A 20,724-nucleotide genomic window follows, 5' to 3' on the forward strand; every position below is an offset into this window, starting at 1 on the left:
TTAGAAAATTTTCATCATTTCAAAAAGACGATGTAGAATTTTTAGCCCGAAGTTTTATATCCTAAATAATTTGAATACAATAATACGAAAAGCAGCTATTTAAATGCCTCCTCTAATCTAGGTACTAGATCTATTTCTATCACATTGTCTTTATTTAATAAACTTCTCTAATGTTCCTATTTTTTTAACATTTATTTGAGAGGGAGAGAGAGCATGAACAGGTGAGGGGCAGGGAGAGAGGGAGGCACAGAATCCAAGGCAGGCTCCAGGCTCCGAGCTGTCAGCACAGAGCCTGATGCGGGGCTCGAACTCACGAGCCGTGAGACCATGACCTGAGCCGAAGTCGGCTGCTGAACCGACTGAGCCACCCAGGCGCCCCTGTGTTGTGCATATTTTAAAGAAGTTCAGTCAAAGACATAGGCGAAAGTTTGTGATTCGCTACTTTTATTTCTAAAACCCATTTCCCACGGAAATGACTTTGTCGTTCTTCCTTTAAATATCTTCTGGCAGATGCGGCGCCTGGGTGGCTCAGTCAGTTAAGCCTCTGACTCTTGGGTTCCACTCAGGTCACCATCTCCGGGTTTCTGAGTTCCACGGGGCTCTTTGCTGTCAGCCTGTGGGCTTCAGATCCTCTGTCCCCATCTCTCTGCCCCTCGAGCAGTCCCCCTCCTCTTCCGCCTGTCTTCAAAAACTAGCCAGAAAAAAGCACGCAAACCGCACTGCTCTGTTCAGGAGCGCGCAAAAATCTGCTTTTCGAGTTCGCGACCAGGCCAAGTCGCAGATAGAGAGCGTCTTCTCTTTTCCCGGATACCCTGCCGCCCGCGCTCACGTGTCGTTCGGGAACCGCGGTACCACACTGCCCTCCCTCGGGGCGATCACCCAGCAGCAGGGGCCGCCCTCCACGGCTCGCAGAGCCCACTGGCAAGCAAGCCTGGCCCCGGGGCCGGGGTCTGAGCAGCCCGCGGCCTGTGCGCCAAATTGCGGCCCGGAGGCTAGAGGACCGCGGTGGAAACATGGCCAAGGTCTTCATTCGGCTGAAATCCAGGGTGTAAGCGCCGACCCTGTGACTAACCCGTCAAAAAAGGTGCCCTGAAGACTGGAACCTGGGGCCTGTCCTCCCGCCCACCCCCACCTCCGCCATCACCACTGGCCCACAAGGTCGGCGCGCGCTGCTCCGGGCGCTGGCACGGGGTCCCCCCTGCCCCCCGCCGCCGCGGATCGCTTCCTGGCGGAGAACCACGTCCGGGAGCACGTTTTTAAAACCCGTGGAAGCCACGGCCTCCCGAGGGAGAAGCACGAGCCTTCTCCCTTCTCGCGGGAGGGGAGACGGCAGGGCCTGCAGCGGCCTCCCCGCTCCCTGCCCGGCTCCCTCACCCCTTTGTCTCCCGCTCGGCCCGGGTTCGCCTTCGAGGGCCGTTCGCCTCCCGGCCTCAGGGCCCGCGCTCCTCAGCCGCCTCTCCCGCGCTCCCCTCTCTGCCCTCCCAGCGTGCCCCGCGCACCACACGCTCCCGGCGTGCCCCGAGCGTCCCGGCCTGCCGCGTGTCACGTGCGCAGCCCGCCCCACCTATCGGGTGCTCCCGGCGTGCCCCGGGCGCCCAGCGTTTCCCGCCTACGTTGCTGACGTCGGCGCCCGCCCGGCGTCCCGGCCGGTCCCGGAGGGACGGGCCTGGGTTGACGTCCGCGGGGCTCAGGCGCGAGGCCCGGCGGCCAGAGGAAGCGCACGGCCGTGTGGGCGGAGTGCGGCCGCGGGGGAGCCGCAGGCGCCGACGCCGTGCGGGCCGCTTTCCTGGCCCTCACAGAGGCAAGCGAGCCTTTTGTGTCGCCCGCAAGGCCCGCGGTGGCCGAATCGGCCCTGGCCGGAACGTTCTGCCGCGTGCCGCGGAGAGGCAGTAGGGCGCAGGCGCCTTAGACGTGCCTCCCGTCCGTTTGACAGGTATTTATTAAGCGCCTGCTGTGTGCCTGGAGCTTTTCCAGGAGTTAGCGACGGGGCGTTAAGCGAACAGCATTCTGTGGAGTCGTGGACCTCACACGTTGCTTGCGCGTCACAAGTTCCTGTTCCTTGAGGGACAGGAAATGGGATAAATGAGCAACATACGAGGATGGGAGATGGTGCTAGGCGCATGGGAGAAACATAACGCGGGCCGGGAAGACGGAGTGTGGGGAGAGGCGGTGACAGAGGCCAGGAGGCCTCGTGGAGAAGGCGACACGGGAGTAAGACATGAAGGCGGTTGGAGAGGGTGGCTACTCGGATGTTAGGGGACAAGGTTGTGGGGCAGAGGAGAGCGAGTGCAAGGGCCTGAGGCAGGAGGTGACCAGGGGTGCAGTGGGTCTGGAGAGGTTGAAGCCCAAGCCGGACAGAGGGCATCAGGCCTAAGCTGTGCGTGTTGTAATAGGCGCACCGGGCTGCTGTGCTCAGAGGGGGCTGCTGGGGACACAGGGACAGGGAGGAGAGTGGTCAGGAGGCAATGGCAGTAATCCGAGAGAGAGAGGGGATGTGCTAGGTTCAGGAGAGGGCCGACGAGGTTGGATTGGGCCGTGAAGCTACTTGAAGTTATAGCTAATTCTTTTTGGGTTTTTTTAGGTTGATCTGGAGAGACAGAGACAGAAACGGCGGGGGGAGGGGCAGGGACAGAGAGGGAAAGAATCCTGGCAAGATCCAAGCTGTCAGTGCGCAGGGCCTGATGCGGGGCTTGAACTCAACAAACGCCGAGATCATGACCTGGGTGGGAATCAAGGGTCCAACACGTAACCGATTGAGCCATCCAGGCGCCCCAAGATACTTGAAGTTAAATCTAATACATTTTGGACATGGTATGATGTGGGGTCTGAGAGAGAGGAGTCAAGCTTAACTCCAAGGTTTTTGTACTAATGACTTGGGAGGATAGGATTGCCATCATCTGAGAGGGGGATGACCGTGGGAGGAGCAAGTTTGGGGATGAAGATCAACACGAGTTCCGTTCTGGACATGTTGACCTTGAGAAGTGAAGAGGAGGAGGTCCGGGGAAAGATGTGTGTGTTATAGATGGTATTTAAAACCCCGAGGGCCGCCTGGGGGGCTCCGTCGGTTAAGCCTGGAAATTCGGCTCAGGTCATGATCTCATAGCTCCTGAGTTCAAGCCCCGCGTGGGGCTCTGTGCTGACAGCTCAGAGCCTGGAGCCTGCTTCCGATTCTGTGTCTCTGTCTCTCTCTGCCCCTCCCCTGCTCATGCTCTGTCTCTTTCTCTCTCAAAAATCAGCATTAAAAAAAAGCTAATCTTAAAAAAATAAAATAGAATAGAGCCACAAGACCAGATCACCGAGAGAGTGTAGGAAGAAAAGAAGCCCTTACGTTGAATCCTGGCAGACTCCAATATAAGTTCCTGGAGAAGAGGAGGAACCTCCTGTGTGGAATGCCAGCATATTTTTTATTAAGCAAAGAGCCATTTTTCAACCTCACATCTTACCAGGTTCCAGAAGTTCTATCGTGAAAGGATGAGATTTCGTTTCGTGATTGATGTTTGATCTATTGGAATCATTACTTATTTTGTATTTGCAAAATAAACTTTGGCAAAGAGGAGTCCTTTTAGGTATATTCCTAACTCATTGAGAAAGTGCTCAATACTTAATTGTTTGGTTACTTATAACCAGCTGGGAGATCATAGTAAGTAATTAATTATCATGAGATTGATGAGCAAAATCAGCCCCCTATGACAAATGTAGTTTGCAACATTAAGTGAACAAAATAAAATCTTCTGAAACAAACATTCCAACAAATAAACTTTTTGTCCTAAACTTTTATACTCTGGTTTTATGTCCGCAATCATTGGAATTATTAAACCGCTGAAGATTACAGAAAAGCTCTTTATCCTACCTGGGATATACACATAGGGAAAAAAACAACTGCATGAAGACAATGTCAAAAATAAATATAGATTCAGCTTACATCTAACAATAAATGCATATTTCTCCATGGTCTTTCTTATATATTTAAATAAAGATAAACCTAGTGTTCCTCATTCTGAAAAGCACACCTGTCAACACTTCCTGTTCTTAATATCTCTGCTATTGAACTTACGGCCTCTGACTTCAACGATTTTAACACGGCAGAATTAAAAATACTTGAAATCACATAACACCCAAGTGCTAATTATCCAGTTCTATTCCATGAAGATGAAATATTGCTTTTTGTGAAAACATGGATAAATCTTTCAAAATGTGAATAAGTCATAAGTAGACAGTTTTATGGTTTTTTGAAAATGCCCATCCTTGTTTACCCACCAGTCATATCTAAAAATAGAACATTACCTTCATGCATCTCCAACATTCCCCTTCATGCCTTCTCCCAGCCATTTACCCACTTCCTCCGGAAGTAATCACTGTCCCAACTGCGAAAATTGTAAGTTAATCTTGTTAATTTTGAACATTTCTATTAATGGAAGCATACAACATGAATTCTTTTATGTCTAGCTTCGCTCATAAACATGTCCATGAGATCCATATTGTTGAGAGTAGCAGTGTCTTATTTTCATTACTTACATTTCATTTCCATTACATAATGGATAGTGTTCCATTGTGTGTGTATATGCTTCATTTTATCCTTTCTGAGGTTAAATGGGCAATTAGATTGCTGCCAGTTTGGGATTATTATGAAGAATGTTGTGAAGGGAATTCTTATTAAGAAAAAAAGTCTGGGGCGCCTGGGTGGCCCAGTCGGGTGTCTGACTTCGGCTCAGGTCATGATCTCATGGTCTGTGGGTTCGAGCCCCACGTCAGGCTGTGTGCTGACAGCTCAGAACCTGGAGCCTGCTTCGGATTCTGTGTCTCCCTCTCTCTCTGCCCCTCCCCTGCTCACGTTCTGCCTGTCTCTCTCTCTCTCTCTCTCTCTCTCTCTCTCTCTCTCAAAAATAAAATAAAACATTAAAAAGAAAAAAGTCCTAGAAGGCTACATACATTGTAATCCCATTTTTGTAAAGCTCAGTAGTTCTCCAAGCAAAGCTAAGCAATGGGGGCTCCTGGATGACTCAGTCGGTTAAGTGTCTGACTCCAGGTTTTGGCTTAGGTCATGATCTCATGGTTTCATGAGTTCAAACCCCATGTCGGGCTCTGTGTTGGCAGCACAGAGGAGCCAGGTTGGGATTCTCTTTCTCCCTCTTTCTCTGCCCGTCGCCCACTCATGCTATCTCTGTCTCTCTCAAAATAAATAAAGCTGAACAATGAATTATTGGTATATGTGCATAACTATTTTTTCTACAAGCAAGGAAATGTTAAACACAATTCAGGATAATAATGATTTTTGGATGGCAGAAGGATGGGATATGGGAGGAACTGTAGTCCCCAAGTCAAGTGAAGGGTTCACTGGTGCTCATTTATATTATTAAATTTCAAAACATATACGTACCTCCACTTATACTAAACATTAAATCATAATTTTTAATTAATAAGGCACATAATGTAATAGGACCAACCAGAATTTTTATCCTGGGAAAAACTTTACTGACAGAATACATTTTGATGACAAGCTTGTGGACAGGCTAATTTACCAGGTATATGAGTTACTTATGTTTCTGTTTATCACTCACAGGCATTCCAGATGGGAAAGAATCCTCTTAAAGATTCCACCTCCAGCTTGACTGAATGTATCTCTTTTATGATGATTAAGGCTGTTGCATTGTATTAAATCATGTTTAAATTGTCTGGACATACAAAAATTAGGCCATTTTTTTGGGGGGGGTAAGCTAGTACCACATGAAAATAAAGCCATTTATTTTTTAAAAAACAATTTTTTAATGTTTATTTTTGAGAGAGAGAGTATGTGAGCAGAGGAGGAGCAGAGAGAGGGAGACACAGAATCCAAAGAAGGCACCAGGCTGTGAACTGTCAGCACAGAGCCCAATGCAGGGCTCAAACTCACAAACTGTGAGATCATGACCTGAGCCAAAGTTAGACGCCCAACCAACTCAGCCACCCAGGCACCCCAGAAAGTGAAGTCATTTCTAAGAAAGATTACGTGAGGAAGAGTCAGGTCTTTAGTCAGGAAGCTGGCATATGATGATAAGCCCCAGGTGGGGGGTTGAGGCTGTGTTTACCATGCACCTTTGCCTGGAATTTGAAGAGTTTGGATGTCTAAGATTGTATTTATGGGTAGAGCATAATCAGCTCTCCTCAAATATATGGAGGGAGCCTGGGACTTACTGGGTGTGCACCTCATAATCACTTAAGGAGATTTGAGAATTTGACGAACTTATTGAATTAACATTGCTGCTTCATTTATTAAAGATGAATAGACTATATCAGGCTCTAGGATCATAGTACGTGGTGGTAAATTATTTTTTTGCTTCCTTTAGCAAAGTTCATTTGAATATTCTGGCCCTGCTATAAGAAAGCAAAGAGAGAGCTATTTATCCATATTTCTGCCAGAGTGCCAAGGAAGAGAGTAGGGTGATGGCAGGTGGCAGGGAGTGAAACAGTAATCAGTGATAGAATCAGGAAAAGAAGGATACCTAGAGACTAATATTTACTTCCTTCTAGCATCAACCTTACAGGTCCTAAATGATATTTTTGTTCAGGTAGGTAACTTTCTGACATGGGGATTCCAGCTTGCAAGAACTCCATTGCCCTCTTCATCCTTCACATTACTTGTACACTTATGTGGATGCATTGAGCACTTTGGGTAGGTCCTGTATGTGCACACTGTTCATTTTAACTGTTATCATGCTGCTGCAGCAATTAGACTCTCTCTGTTTCCTAGACTGGGAAAGAAAGAAAACAATTTTACCTTTAGTAGATGTCTCAGGAAAAGCTAGAAAACTTGGCTAATTCTCTTGCTAGTGACAGACAAATAAATTAGTTCACGTTTTTCTGTATGGTTGTAATAAAATTATATTTCCAAGTTCTTACATGCCATCTTCTATATCACATTTGTACCTATGTTCATTCAAAAATGCTTATGGAGCACATACTAAGTGCTAGGCCCTGTGATGGAGACATAGCTATGACCAAACTGTACCTTCCCTCGAGGAACTCTGGGCCCAGTGAGAAAGACAGACCCGTAGAATGATGACTTAGTGAGTGTGTGATAGAGATGATCAGAGAATCAAGGAATACTGAGAGGGCACTAGTGGGAGGGGAAAGTGTGATCAGCACATGCCTCCTCCATTGGTGACCCCTAGGCTGAATCAGAAAGGGTCCTGAGTCCTAGACCAAGAAAAAGGAGTTGGGAGGAAGGAGTAAGAAGGATACTTTGGTAGAGAAGGGGGCTTGAGCAAGGGTATGGGAGTGAGGAAAGGATGCTCTATCTCCAGGGATCTAAAAATAGCTCACTGTTGCTAGGCTGTAGGCTTGGGATGGAAATGGCAAACGATAAAGCTGGAGAGAGGCAGATTTTGAATGATTTTGGATGCTCTGGTAAGGAATTGGAACTTTAGTTATTGGAAGACATTGGAAAGTCTTAGGCAAGAAGTGATGTGATCAGATTTTAATTTTAGACTCACTGTTCTATGGAATATGGGACTGAGGAATTGGAGACTAGAAGGAAGAAGAACCTGTTGAGATATTGTAAACAGGTAGTAGGCAACTAATCATGAAAGGCAGATCTGGCAAAATGGTACGAGGAATAAAAGAGCACTCATTAGATGTTTACGAGGAAAAATCTCTGGAATGCAGTGATAGAATCAATTTTGAGGGTGACCTGGATGATTTACAAGCTTCTGACTTGGGAACACCAGCAACTGAATTTCATAGAACTGTCTGGAACCCTAAACCCTTTACAAAGTTAAATAGGATATCTGGAATTTTCCTTATCTATACCATCTTACTCTTGTTCTATTTACTTGTGCTAGAGACAAAAAGAGATTTTTAAAAATAAGTTTAATATTGCAACCATGTTCTACAATCAAATATTTACTCTCATTATTTGCCTACTCCTAAAGATGTATTTATAAGGAAAATGTGCCTAAGAATGTATTTACAATAAGATAACCTGCATATAATTAACTTGTCATTGTTTGAAGTCAGTGAGGAAAATTGCCCTACCTGTGCAATGAACTTCAGACATTTGTATAAGATTTGTGGTCAGATAATACCCATTGCTCTCTACTTTTCATTTCTGCTGCTGCAGTCCAATTGATCAGAGATTCTCAATTGACATTTGGTATTATAAATATACATGGATAAAAACAACTTCAGTCATAGGTGCTTTATTTGAAAGTGAATAAAAATATACAAAATTTAGAAAATTTTAGATAGGAAATTATTGAGGGATCAACCAAATAGTCTATACATATTAGAGATTTAGATATTTTTGAAGGAAAAAGTTAATGTATGCTAATATAGTACTTAAAAGATAGTTTTCTGGACAAACAGAAAGAAAAACTAAAGGAATTTGTGACCACTAAACCAGCCTTACAAGAAATATTAAAGGGGACTCTTTGGGGAAAAAAGGACCAAAAACAACAAAAACTAGAAAGTAACAGAGAACATCACCAGAAACACCAACTTTACACAAGGCACTATATTAATATCTATCAATAATCACTCTGAATGTAAATGGAATAAATGCTCCAATCAAAAGACATAGGGTATCAGAATGGATAACAACAACCAGACCCATCTATATGCTACCCAGAAGATACTCATTTTAGACCTAGAGACACCCACAGATTGAAAGTGAAGGGATGGAGAACCATCTATCATGCTAATGGATGTCAAAAGAAAGCCAGAGTAGCAATACTTATATCAGACAAACTAGATTTTAAACCAAAGACTAACAAGAGATGAAGGGCATTACATCATAATTAAGGGGTCTGTCTATCAAGAAGATCTAACAATTGTAAATATTTATGCCCCTAACTTGATAGAAACCAAATATATAAATCAATTAATCACAAACATAAACTCATTGATAATAAATCAATAATAGTAGGGGACTTTAACACCCTGCTTACAGCAATGGACAGAAATTCAACAAGGAAACAATGGCTTTGAATGACACACTGGACCAGATGCACTTAGGAGGTATATTCAGAGTATTTCATCTTCAAGCAGCAGAATCACATTCTTTTCAAGTGCACATGGAATATTCTCCAGATTATATCACATATTGGTTCATAAATCATCCCTCAACAAGTACAAAAAGATTGAGATCATACCTTGCATACTTTCAGACCGCAATGCTATGAAACTTAAAGTCAACCACAAGAAAAAATTTGTAAAGACCATCAATGTATGGAGGTTAAAGAACATCCTACCAACGAATGAATGGGTTAACCAGGAAGTTAAATAAGGAATTAAAAAGTACACGAAAGCAAATGAAAATGAAAACACAACTGTCCAAAACCTTAGGAATGAGGCAAAAACAGTCCTAAAAGGGAAGTATAATGCAATACAGGCTTACCTCAAGAAGGAAGAAAAGTCTCAAATACACAACCTAACCTAACACCTAAAGGAGCTAGCAAAGGAACGGCAAATAAAGCCTAAAGCCAGCAGAAGAAGGAAAATAATAAAGATTAGAACAGAAATTAAATGACAATAGAAACAAAGATAATGGTAGAACAGATCAATGAAACTAAGAGCTGGTTCTTTGAAAGAATTAATAAAATTGATAACCCCCAGCCAGACTTATCAAAAAGAAAAGGGAAAGAACCCAAATGAATAAAGTCATGAATGGAAGAGATTACAACCAACACCATAGAAATACAAACAATTGTAAGGATATTATGAAAAATTATATGCCAACAAATTGGGCAATCTGGAAGAAATGGACAAATTCCTAGAAATGTACAAACCACCAAAACTGAAACAGGAAGAAATAGATAATTTGAACAAACCCATAACCAGCAAAGAAATTGGTTTGGTAATCAAAAATCTCCCATCAAACAGAAGTACAGAGCCAGATGGCTTCCCAGGGTAATTCTACCAGACATTTACAGAAGAGTTAATATCAATTCTTCTCAAACTGTTCCAAAAAAATAGAAATGGAAGGAAAACTTACAAACTCATTCTACGAGTCCAGCATTACCTTGATTCCCAAACCAGACAAAGACCCAACTAAAAGGGAGAATTATAGGCCAATATCCCTGATGAACATGGATGCAAAAAATTTCAACAAGGTATTAGCAAATGGAATGCAATATACATGAAAAGAATTATTCACCATGATCAGTGGGATTTATTCTTGGGCTGCAGGGGTGGTTCAATATTTGCAAATCAACCAGTGTGATACACTACATTAATGAAGGATAAGAACTATATGATCCTCTCAATAGATACAGGAAAAACATTTGACAAAATACAGCATCAATTCTTGATTAAAATCCTCAACAAAGGAGGGATAGATGGAACACACCTCAACATCATAAAAGCCATACACGAAAGACTCACAGCTAATATCCTCCTTGGGGAAAAACTAAGATTTATCTACAGTCAGGAAGAAGATAGGGAAATAAACTCTCACCATTATTATTTAACATAGTACTGGAAGTCTTAGCCTCAGCAATCAGACAACAAAAAGAAATAAAAGGCATCCAAGTGGGCAAGAAAGAAGTCAAACTTTCACTACTTGCAGACAACATGATACTACATAGAAAACCTGAAAGATGCCACCAAAATATTGCTACAAGTAATACACATATTCAGCAAAGTCACAGGATATAAAATAAATGTATGGAAATCTGTTGCATTTCTATATACCAATAATGAAGTAGCAGAAAAATAAATCAAGGAATCAATCCCATTTACAATTGCACCAAAACCCGTAAGATACCTAGCAAGAAACCTAACAAAGAGGTAAAAGATCTGTATGCTGAAAACTATAGAACACTTATGAAAGAAACTGAAGATGACACAAGGAAATGGAAAGACATTCCATGCACACGGATTGGAAGAACAAACATTGTTAAAATGTCTATACTATCCAAAGCAATCTGCACATTAATGAAGTCCCGATCAAAATAACACCAGCATTTTTTTCAGAGCTAGAACAAACAATCCTAAAATTTGTATGGAACCATGAAAGACCCTGACTAGCCAAAGCAATCCTGAAAAAGAAAAGCAAAGCAGGAGGCATCAGAATTCTGTACTTCAAGCTACATTACAAAGCTGTTATTGTCAAGACAGTATAGTATTAGCACAAAAAACAGAAACATAGATCAATAGAACAGAATAGAAAACCCAGAAATGGACCCATAACTGTATGGTCAACTAATCTTCAACAAAGCAGAAAAGAATACCCAATGGAAAAAAGACTGTCTCTTTAGCAACTGGTGCTAGGAAACTGGACTACTTCTTTATACCATACACAAAAATAAATTCAAAATGGGTGAAAGACCTAACTGTGAGACAGAAAACTATCAAAATTCTAGAGGAGAACAGAGGTGGGCTCTTTGACCTTGGTTGCAGCAACTTCTTACTAGACATGTCACTGGAGGCAAGGGCAACAAAAGCAAAAATGACCTATTGGGACTTCAAGAGAAAAAGCTTCTGCACAGTGAAAGAAACCACCAACAAGACTGAAAGGCAGTGTATTGCATGGGAGAAGATATTTGTAAATGGCACATCTGATAAAGGATTACTATCCAAAACCTATAAAGAATTTATCAAACTCAACACCCTAAAAACAAATAATCCAGTTAAGAAATGGGAAGAACGCGAGTAGACATTTTTCCAAAGAAGACATCTAGATGGCTAACCAGACATATGAAAACAATGTCAACATCACTCATCAGGGAAATACAAATCAAAGTCAAGATGAGATACCACCTCACACCTGTCAGAATGGCTAAAATTAACAACACAAACAAGTGTTGGCAAGGATGCAGAGAAAGAGGAACCCTCTTTGCACTGTTGGTGGGAATGCAAACTGGTGCAGCCACTCTGGAAAACAGTATGGAGGTTCCTCAAAAAGTTAAAAGTAGAACTACCCTATGACCCAGCAATTGCACTACTAGGTATTTACCCAAAAGATACAAAAATACATATTTGGAGGGGTAACATGTACCCCAATGTTTATAGCAGCATTATCAACAATAGTCAAACTATGGAAAGAGCCCAAATGTACATGGACTGATGAATGGATAAAGAAGATGTGTATACACAATGGAGTATTGCTCGGCCATCAAAAGGAATGAAATCTTGTCATTTGCAACAAAGTGGATGGAGCTAGAATGTATTATGCTGAGCGAAATAAGTTAGAGAAATACAAATATAGTATGATTTCACTCATATGTGGAATTTAAGAAACAAAACAGATGAACATATGGGAAGGGGGAGAAAAAGAGGGAAACACACTGTAAGAGTCTCTTTAGGATAGAGAACAACCTGAGGGTTGATGAAGGGAAGCAGGTGGGGGGGGGGAGCGCGAAATGGGTGATGGGCATTAAGGAGGCTACTGGTTGTGATGAGCACTGGGTGTTTTAGGTAAGTGGTGAATCACTAAATCCTACTCCTGAAAACAATATTACACTATATGTTAACTAACTAGAATTTAAATAAAAATTTGAAGAAAAAAAAAGACCTGGAAATAATGCAAATTATCTGTGTAGATATTGTATTTGTATTAGGCTTCCATCTTTGCTGAAGTGTCCATTTGTTTGAGGGAACCAGCTCTCTATGGTTATACCTATATAATGACAAATATAATTATCAATGGGTAGGAAAAGGCTGTTCAAGCACATTTTATGCATGAGTGACAGAAAGAATTAGAAAATTAAAAATATAATCAGGATTGCTTATTTTTGCCCTACAGTGGAAGAAGACTGACTGCTTTTTATGGTGTATTTTTACCTGAGGAAATTTAGGAGTGGATTTGGCTTTTGTAAATGTTTACAAAAATGTCTTTGCCAGGGGAAGTCAGGAGGAGTTTGTGAATGTTTGTGTTCCTTCAGTTTCTCAGGTTTGTTTGCAAATTTGCCTAGATTTACTTCACTTTGGAGTACCTGCCAGATAAAATGTTTCCTCATACCTGTGTTTTAGAACAAAGAAGTCTTGTTGAGTAATAATCATAGCACTAGCTAAAATCTATTGATTGATTTCTATATGCCAAACCTTGTGCTAAGCATTTTACAAGCCGTGGCTTAGAACAGTTAACTGACTAGCTCATGGATCAACTGAACAGTTATGTATCTGATAAGTCACTCAACCCGGGGCAGGATCCAGATCACTATAGCTGAAGTTTTGTTTTTAACCACTTCTGGAGTTGGAACTGGGACTGAAATCTGGAACAGTATTGACGTTGTATTACAGATGTAGCCATGACCTCAAGAGGCTCATTGCTCTGCTAGAAGTCATGGGGAGAATCAGCAGTTTTGAGAACTGTCAGGGAATCTGTTAGTATAATCTGGTTTACTATTTTTAAAGTGTATAGGAGGGGCGCCTGGGTGGCGCAGTCGGTTAAGTGTCCGACTTCAGCCAGGTCACGATCTCGCGGTCCGTGAGTTCGAGCCCCGCGTCGGGCTCTGGGCTGATGGCTCAGAGCCTGGAGCCTGTTTCCGATTCTGTGTCTCCCTCTCTCTCTGCCCCTCCCCCGTTCATGCTCTGTCTCTCTCTGTCCCAAAAATAAATAAAACGTTGAAAAAAAAAATTTAAAGTGTATAGGAAAGGTATAACACTAAATGTATACATTTGAAAAGAGAAAACATCTCAGATCAATAATTTAAACTCTTGCCCTGGAGCAACTAGAAAAAAAAAAAAGGGAAAACAAACACAAAGCAAGCAGAAGGAATAATAAAGAACAGAAATTAATGAAATTGAACAAAGAAAAATAGAGAAAATCAGAGACAAAAAGCTGGCTCTTTGAAAAGATCAGCAAGACTGACAAACCTCTAGTAAGGCTGACAACAAAAAAATGAGAGAAGTCACAAATTACTAGTATCAGGAAGTAAACAGGATATCAATATAAACCCTGCAGACATTAAAAGGATAGTAAGGGACTATTATGAACAACAACACACATAGATTTGACAATTTAGGTGAAATGGATCAATTCCTCAAAAAGTATAAACTACCACAAGTCACCCAGTCTGAAATAGATCATTTGAATAGTCCTGGAACTGTTATGGAAATTAAATTCATGAATTAAAACCTTCCGAAAAAGAAATTTGCAAGCCCGTATGGTTTCGCTGGAGAATTCTACCAAACTTTTAAAGAACAATAAGACCAATTCTACACAATCTCTTCCAGAAAAATGGAAAAAAAGGAATAAGTCATTCTATGAAGCCACTGTTACTCTGATACCCAAACCAGACAAATACAATGCATGAAAGAAAACTACACACCAATATCTCTCATAAACACAGATTCAAAACTTCTTTAACAAAGTATAATTTAGCAATAAACAAGTGGGGTTTATTCCAGAGATGCAAGGATGGTTCAATATATGAAATCCAATGTATTCTGTCATATGTAAAGGCTAAAGAATGTTTGGAATGTTTGGAAAAGTGTTTCCTTCTCCATGGCCATGCATTCCTATGGAGGAGGTAAGCAGGGGGGAAGGGAACTCACATTTATGAGGCTCTAATGTGGAAGAGCTGTGTTGAGTCCCTAGAACCATGACCTGGATGTGTAACTTGTGTAGGTCTTTTTGGAATGAACTATTAATGCTGAAAAGGGCCTTAATAAATGTCGGATTACTTTATCACAGGCTGGGATTTCAAGTCCCCCCCCCCTTTTTTTTTAATCAAACGTTTGTAAATCTTACTAGGAGTGCTCAGCTAGGGAGTTGGTATTCCAGAGTCCATTCCAAGTGCTATGGATCCTTTAGGATTTATGTAACCAATATACTGTTGAGACAAGACAGGGCATTCATGCAGGTACTCGCCTACCTGAAGCGGAGAAGTGCTTCAGAGCTTTAGGAATAATTAGGACTTTTTGCTTTGTATAGAACAAATAATTTCCCTTTTTTTTTCCCCTGTGAGAAATGGGCAAGCCTGGGGAGCGGAGAGTGTCAAGCAAAATTACAGAGCGACGGTTCTGGCCAGCACACTTTTTTCTGAGGCGGAGTGATGGCACTGTGTGTTTTTAAGTCCCTGAGGCTAGTTAACAGTTTAATAGTTAACAGACTCGCTGCGGAGAGCCTTTGTTACACAGTGACAGCCAGGACTGGCTGATCTGATCCGAGTGCGAAGTCGCAGTGATGCGCAGTGCGCTGGTCCTGGCTGACCCTCCTCCGACGGCCACCCAGCGGGGCCGGTTCTTCCCGCGCACTGCTGCCCCCGTCCCCGCTCCCGCCGGGCGCCTCCTACTCTCTCTCTCCCGCGCTGTCCGCCCCTCGTCCCGCTGCCTTCTGCGCAAACGCACGGGAAGCCCCGCCCCACCCCGCCGCGCGGTCCGCCTCACTGGCCACGCCCTCAGCGCGCTCCAGCTACAGGGTTTGGGAAGGGAACCTTCTGCAGCCAGTCAACACCCGCGCGCTGGGCGGGGGCGCTCTCGGGTTGGCGGAGGTTGTCGGCCGGGGGCGGGCCCATTGAGTGACAGGAATTCTGTCCAGTCATCGGAGGCCGTGCGCCACCGCCCCCTCCGTGGCGCGGGCCGCCCCGCTCTGGGCGCTGGGCCGGGGCTCCGGGAATGTCCCGGGCCCAGCTAGCTGAGACGCGCGCCCCGCTTCGCCCGGCTCGGCTGGTGTCTGCACGGCCTGAGGCCCACCGCGTTCCGAAATGGCCGAGCAGTCGGACCAGACCGTCAAGTACTACACCCTGGAAGAGATCCAGAAGCACAACCACAGCAAGAGCACCTGGTTGATCCTGCACCACAAGGTGTACGATTTGACCAAGTTTTTGGAGGAGGTGAGTTGGTGAGGCGTGACGCCGCCTGGGGTTTGGGGTTTCCGTGCGGCGACCGGTCTGTCGTTCGCGGCGCGGCGGGGTTGACGCGGGCGGCAGTGTGGAGTGTGCTCGCCCGTGTGTGCACCCGGCTCTGCACACCTGAGCGTTCCTCGCTTCTGCACATCTGCGTGTGCATACCTGTGCGTCCACACCTGGGAGCGCGCCCCCGGAGTCTGCGCACCTGTGCGCGCACACTTGGGAGCGTTCCGCGGCGCTTCGACCAGCGTCGCCGCCGGTGAGCCATTGTAGCAGCCCGCGGCGTGCCCACTTCGGGCAGAAACTGCCTCCCTTCGCGGTGCGGAGGAGAGCACTACTTAGCACTTAACGGGAAGCGAAATCGGTCTGGAGCTGTTTCCCTAGGAGAGGGCGCAGCTGCGGAAGGATTTTGAAGGGACCCTTTTATGAGTTTGCATAAACGGGGTCTCCATCGCAGACAGGGATCGTCCTATTTCTGTTATTCCGGGAGTGGATTTCCAGTAGAGAGAGGCCGGTTGGATAGCACCCATCCTGAGAACAGTGGGATCCCACAAGAGAGGACCCTGAATTCAGAGGGCGGGGTGTGGTCCGCACCGCTGTCCCCGGGCCCCCCCGCCCCCACGTTCCATGCCCACCCCGTTCCCCAGGAGGGAGCGCGGTGATTGTTAACCGCATCCAGAGAGGACTTTACAGCGAGGTAGTGCTGGACTCCGGGAACTAGGAGGTCAACCCGCGGCCTGTGGGAGGCTTTGGTGAAGAAGGAAGGAAGAAGGATAGGGTAGTGAAAACTGCCAGTGGGACTTGATCCTTAGCTTTGGAAGTTATAAAATAAGTTTGCCTAACGTAAAAGAAAACATTCCTTTGATAAGATTCTTTGCATTAGGTTACAAGTTTTGCAGCAAATTCTAAGACGCTTTTCTTTGCTACCTCTGGATTTGTTTTTGTCACTGTGCGGGAGTTTGAATCATAAATCTGAACGCAACACTCCCCCTCCTTTATCTCCCCCTGCCCAGAGAATGTTTAGTGCCGGGCATTTTTATATAGTTGGAGGGGAAAATGAAAATAGAGGCCTGGTCTTAGCTGGATCACAATTTACATCAGAGGACTTTTGCAGAAAAGATATTTTAAACTTTTGAAAAGAGTTGAAGCTGATATTTATTAATAAGACATTTTACTCCTAAATCGCCATTTGGTGCTGTGCCAGAAGATAAAATAGCACCCCGATTTAGGAGTGGTTTAGAGTGGGGAGGCAGATCTGATCTGCCCCTTCCACTGAGCCCGGGCATGTTTGCTGCAGCATAAAGTCAGGGCTAATTGGTGCCAAAGGTCTGCTTGCAACTGTTCCTCTCCCATGGTATGTATGTAATTCAAGAGTTTTACGATTCAGCGTGTGCTTTCTTTGTTTCTGTCTGTAAAAAAAAGAACATTTCGGAAAGAGTAATGGGATATTTTTTGAAGGATTTTTTCTTTTTCCTATTTTGGGCGGTTCGGTCCTGTACATTGTGTTGTACAGGTGGCTTCCATGGCCTGCCCACTCCTCCCCACCCCCCCTCGTCAGCACTCCCTGCCCCAGTTGTGACCACCAAAATGTCTCCGGTATTGTTGCTAAATGCCCCCAAATCCGTCCCAGTGGAGAATCACTGTCATAAAATGTATTCTGGATAACTTTAAGGGTAAATTTCTTAGGAGATCATAAGAAGGTGAAGAGTATTAAAGTTTAAACCACTTACATTTCATTCTGGTGAGGCAGGAAAGAGGACATTGCACAAAATTTTCTAACTTGTAAGAGACGTGCACAAGCTGTTGGGTGGGTAAGTTAGCCGGCGGCCAATTCCATGATTTCTCTGCTTTCAGTACTCTCTCTCGAAGTAGCCTGAGAATGTCTGTTTATCACTATTACTGGATAACTAACACAGTGAGATAAGTAAAAGTTACTTACAGTGCAGTAAATGAAAACGAGTATATGGGTGGTTCCGGTTTCTTTTCTCAATTGACACCTGGTAAAATGCTCCCCATTGTAGCCTGTGACCTGAGTTTGGAGCCCCGCTGCTCTCTGGTAGTTATGCTCTTGCTTTTGACCAGTAAGTTCAGTATCTTCTGGACTCTTAGAGGTACATCTCTCTCAGAAGACTACAACCTGAGAAGAAGAGACATCATTTTGTTTCCAGAAGCTTCCGTTTGCAGAAAGAGGAATAGCACAGGAAAAAGCTGGGGTCTCTTGAGTCTAGTTCAGCAAGGAGTGGACCCCGGGGGGGCCTTGGGCTCTGTAACAGGGCCTGAAGTCCACAGTGGCAGGCTGGAAAGGACGAGATAGGCCCACAGAGCGGGGTCTGGATCAAGGTAGCCAAGGAAGGTGGCTCACATTTTGAAGTTGGACACAGTGGCAGGATGGCGGGCCTCTCTGGGGTGATACCCCGTTCTGGGATCCCTGCCTGTTGCTTCCTGCATCTTTTTTTTTTTTTAATTTTTTTTTTTAATGTTTATTTATTTCTGAGACAGAGAGAGACAGAGCATGAGTGAGGGAGGGGCAGAGAGAGAGGGAGACACAGAATCAGAAGCAGGCTCCAGGCGCTGAGCTGCCAGCACAGAGCCCGACGCGGGGCTCGAACTCACAAACCATGAGATCATGACCTGAGCCGAAGTCGGAAGCTCAACCGACTGAGCCACCCAGGCGCCCCAGCTTCCTGCATCTTGAACACAATTCCTCTCATTCAGAGAGCTTCCGCAGGACCCTTTGCCAGGTGTAATTCTTCCTAGATCCCTCCTGTTTCCATCATTTTATTAGGCCAGTCCTGTTGATCTCCTAGCTTCTTTTTTTTTTTTTTTAATTTTTTTTAAAGTTTATTTACTACTAAGAGACAGAGAAACAGAGCATGAGCATGGGAGGGGCGGAGAGAGGGAGAGTCACAGAATCTGAAGCAGGCTCCAGGCTCTGAGCTGTCAGCACAGAGCCCGACGTGGGGCTCGAACCCACGAGCTGTGGGATCATGACCTGAGCCAAAGTCGGACACCCAACTGACTGAGCCACCCAGGCGCCCCTCTCCTACCTTCTTTTGACATAGAAAGGAGACCAGGATATCTGTCTCTTCCTTTCTTGCCCTGCCCCCTTTCTTCCATCATTTAAAAAGTTCCAGGATTTCAGGAAGCCTTTGTTTGCTAATTAAAGAATGTTCCGCTTTCCCTAATTTACGTATTAAGTATGAAAGGTATTTCACTATTTTGGAAGGGGCGGGGGCTTCCTACTTCTAAAGGGAACTTTCCATCATTATGGGTGAGATCTCCCTGTACTATGAATTTACACATCCATATGGACAGCAAGACTTTTCATGAGTATTTTCTCCTTTCAGAATATCCTACGTTTATATGCATAGCTCCATTCATGTTGAGAAAATGTGTAGTGTGATGGGTGGAAGGGGGTACTGCTCTACTATCCACCCCCTGCCTCAGATTTTAAGGTGAAATGGGAGGATGATGATAGTGTCTACTTCACAGGGTTATTGTAGGAATTAAACAGCAATTCTGGTTAAACACAAAACACAGTAGCTGATGTATGGGCCATGCCCGGGTAAACGCAGATTCCTGTACTAGTTTGGGGCAGGGTAGGCTGGTGGCTTTTCTTCTGTAGTATCCTGTGTCGCTGAGTGTCAATAGGAGATTTTAGGTAAAGGTGTAAATCTGGCAGGTGATGTTGAAATGAGAGAGGATTATCCAAATTCTAGCCTTCCAGTCTCGAGGGCACAGGTGAAGTTTCTAAGTTGTGTAACAAGCTTTATCTCTTGAAATAATGGCCTTAAAAAACTGGTTTGTTGTTCAAGAGGAGGGTAGACACCTGAGAGGGAAGACGGGCTCATTATTAACGGCAAGTTAAACAGCAGAGGTGTTTGTTTACTGTCTGATGCTGACCTACAGAATTATGAGCTTTGTTCCCTCCATTTGAACTAGGTTTTTTTTTTTTTGTTTGTTTCTCAGCCCTGAGTACTAGTTTTTGAATTTATATTTGTGAAGTTGGGTTTTGTCATCTGATTACATCAGTCGCAGGACTAACGATTATAGAACTTTGAGGGGCAGTGATTTGCAATGAAAACGTAGGCATTTGGTGCCAGGCAAAGAAAATGGTTTGTTTTTCCCTTTCTGTGATTTGGGCGGCAGTATGCGTTCCTTTTTTGAAGGAGCTGTGGGAGGCAAGAAGAAAGTATCTGATAATCGATGAAGTTCTGTCAACTTGCTTTTGGTTCCAGTCAATAGATGTTTAATTTGTGAAATCCATCTCTTCCTGAAAAACGTGGTAGAGAATAACGTCTTTGTGTCACGTTGCCCCCTTTTTGACGGGATCAAAATGGAGACTTTTTCTACAGACCGTTTTCTGCTCATCCTGGGTGCTGATGCTCTGTGTCTGTGCTACGGATGTTCCTTAACAGCATTCTGCTTCACAGAGCTGTCGGCTCATTTTTGCTCAGAGACTTGTGTTTTGTTGTAGGGATTTACTTTTTGTTATTTTCTTTGAACATGGCTACCTGCTTTGCAGAAATCAGTGGTTCTGAGCCTGGGGGACCTCAGTTCTCCTGGACCCAGGAAGAGAGTGTAAGTGCTTGAAATTCTGAGAAACACAGAAGATATACCCTTGATATGGGGTGATATATATTGAGGGCTAAAATCCTAGATACCTTTCCTTTTTTCAAGGGACTTGGATAATATTCTAAATCTGGTACTGTGGTTGCAAATATGTCTTGGATGAATATAAAATGGGAATGTTATTATTTCATATACATAGTTTGGTAAATAAAACTTAGAAAATATGAAGTCTTTAGGAGGAAAACGTAAGGGGATCCTTAGGGGTGAAGGTGGCTCGGGCGTCTTGGGGAAACAGGTGGAGAGCCACATCTCACAAGGCTACTTGGGGAATGTGAGTCTGGGCGCAGAGCCTCTTATATTTCTACATTTGTTGTTTTTTATTTTT

General features: G+C 44.1%; 1 protein-coding gene across 1 annotated transcript in view; it reads left to right on the forward strand.

The window, feature by feature from the left end:
- The first annotated feature begins 15,491 nt into the window (after positions 1 to 15,491).
- Positions 15,492 to 20,724, forward strand: part of LOC124517120 (cytochrome b5) — a 38,393-nt gene continuing 33,160 nt past the window's right edge. The window contains exon 1 of the mRNA XM_047086374.1: positions 15,492 to 15,752. Within this exon, the coding sequence (XP_046942330.1) occupies positions 15,624 to 15,752 (129 nt within the window). The 5' untranslated portion in view covers positions 15,492 to 15,623. The remainder of the gene's footprint in view (positions 15,753 to 20,724) is intronic.

Source organism: Lynx rufus, unplaced genomic scaffold (assembly GCF_022079265.1).
Source record: "Lynx rufus isolate CCGP_SWC_20201006 ecotype Redwood Valley unplaced genomic scaffold, mLynRuf1.p SCAF_20, whole genome shotgun sequence".
NCBI lineage: Eukaryota > Metazoa > Chordata > Mammalia > Carnivora > Felidae > Lynx > Lynx rufus.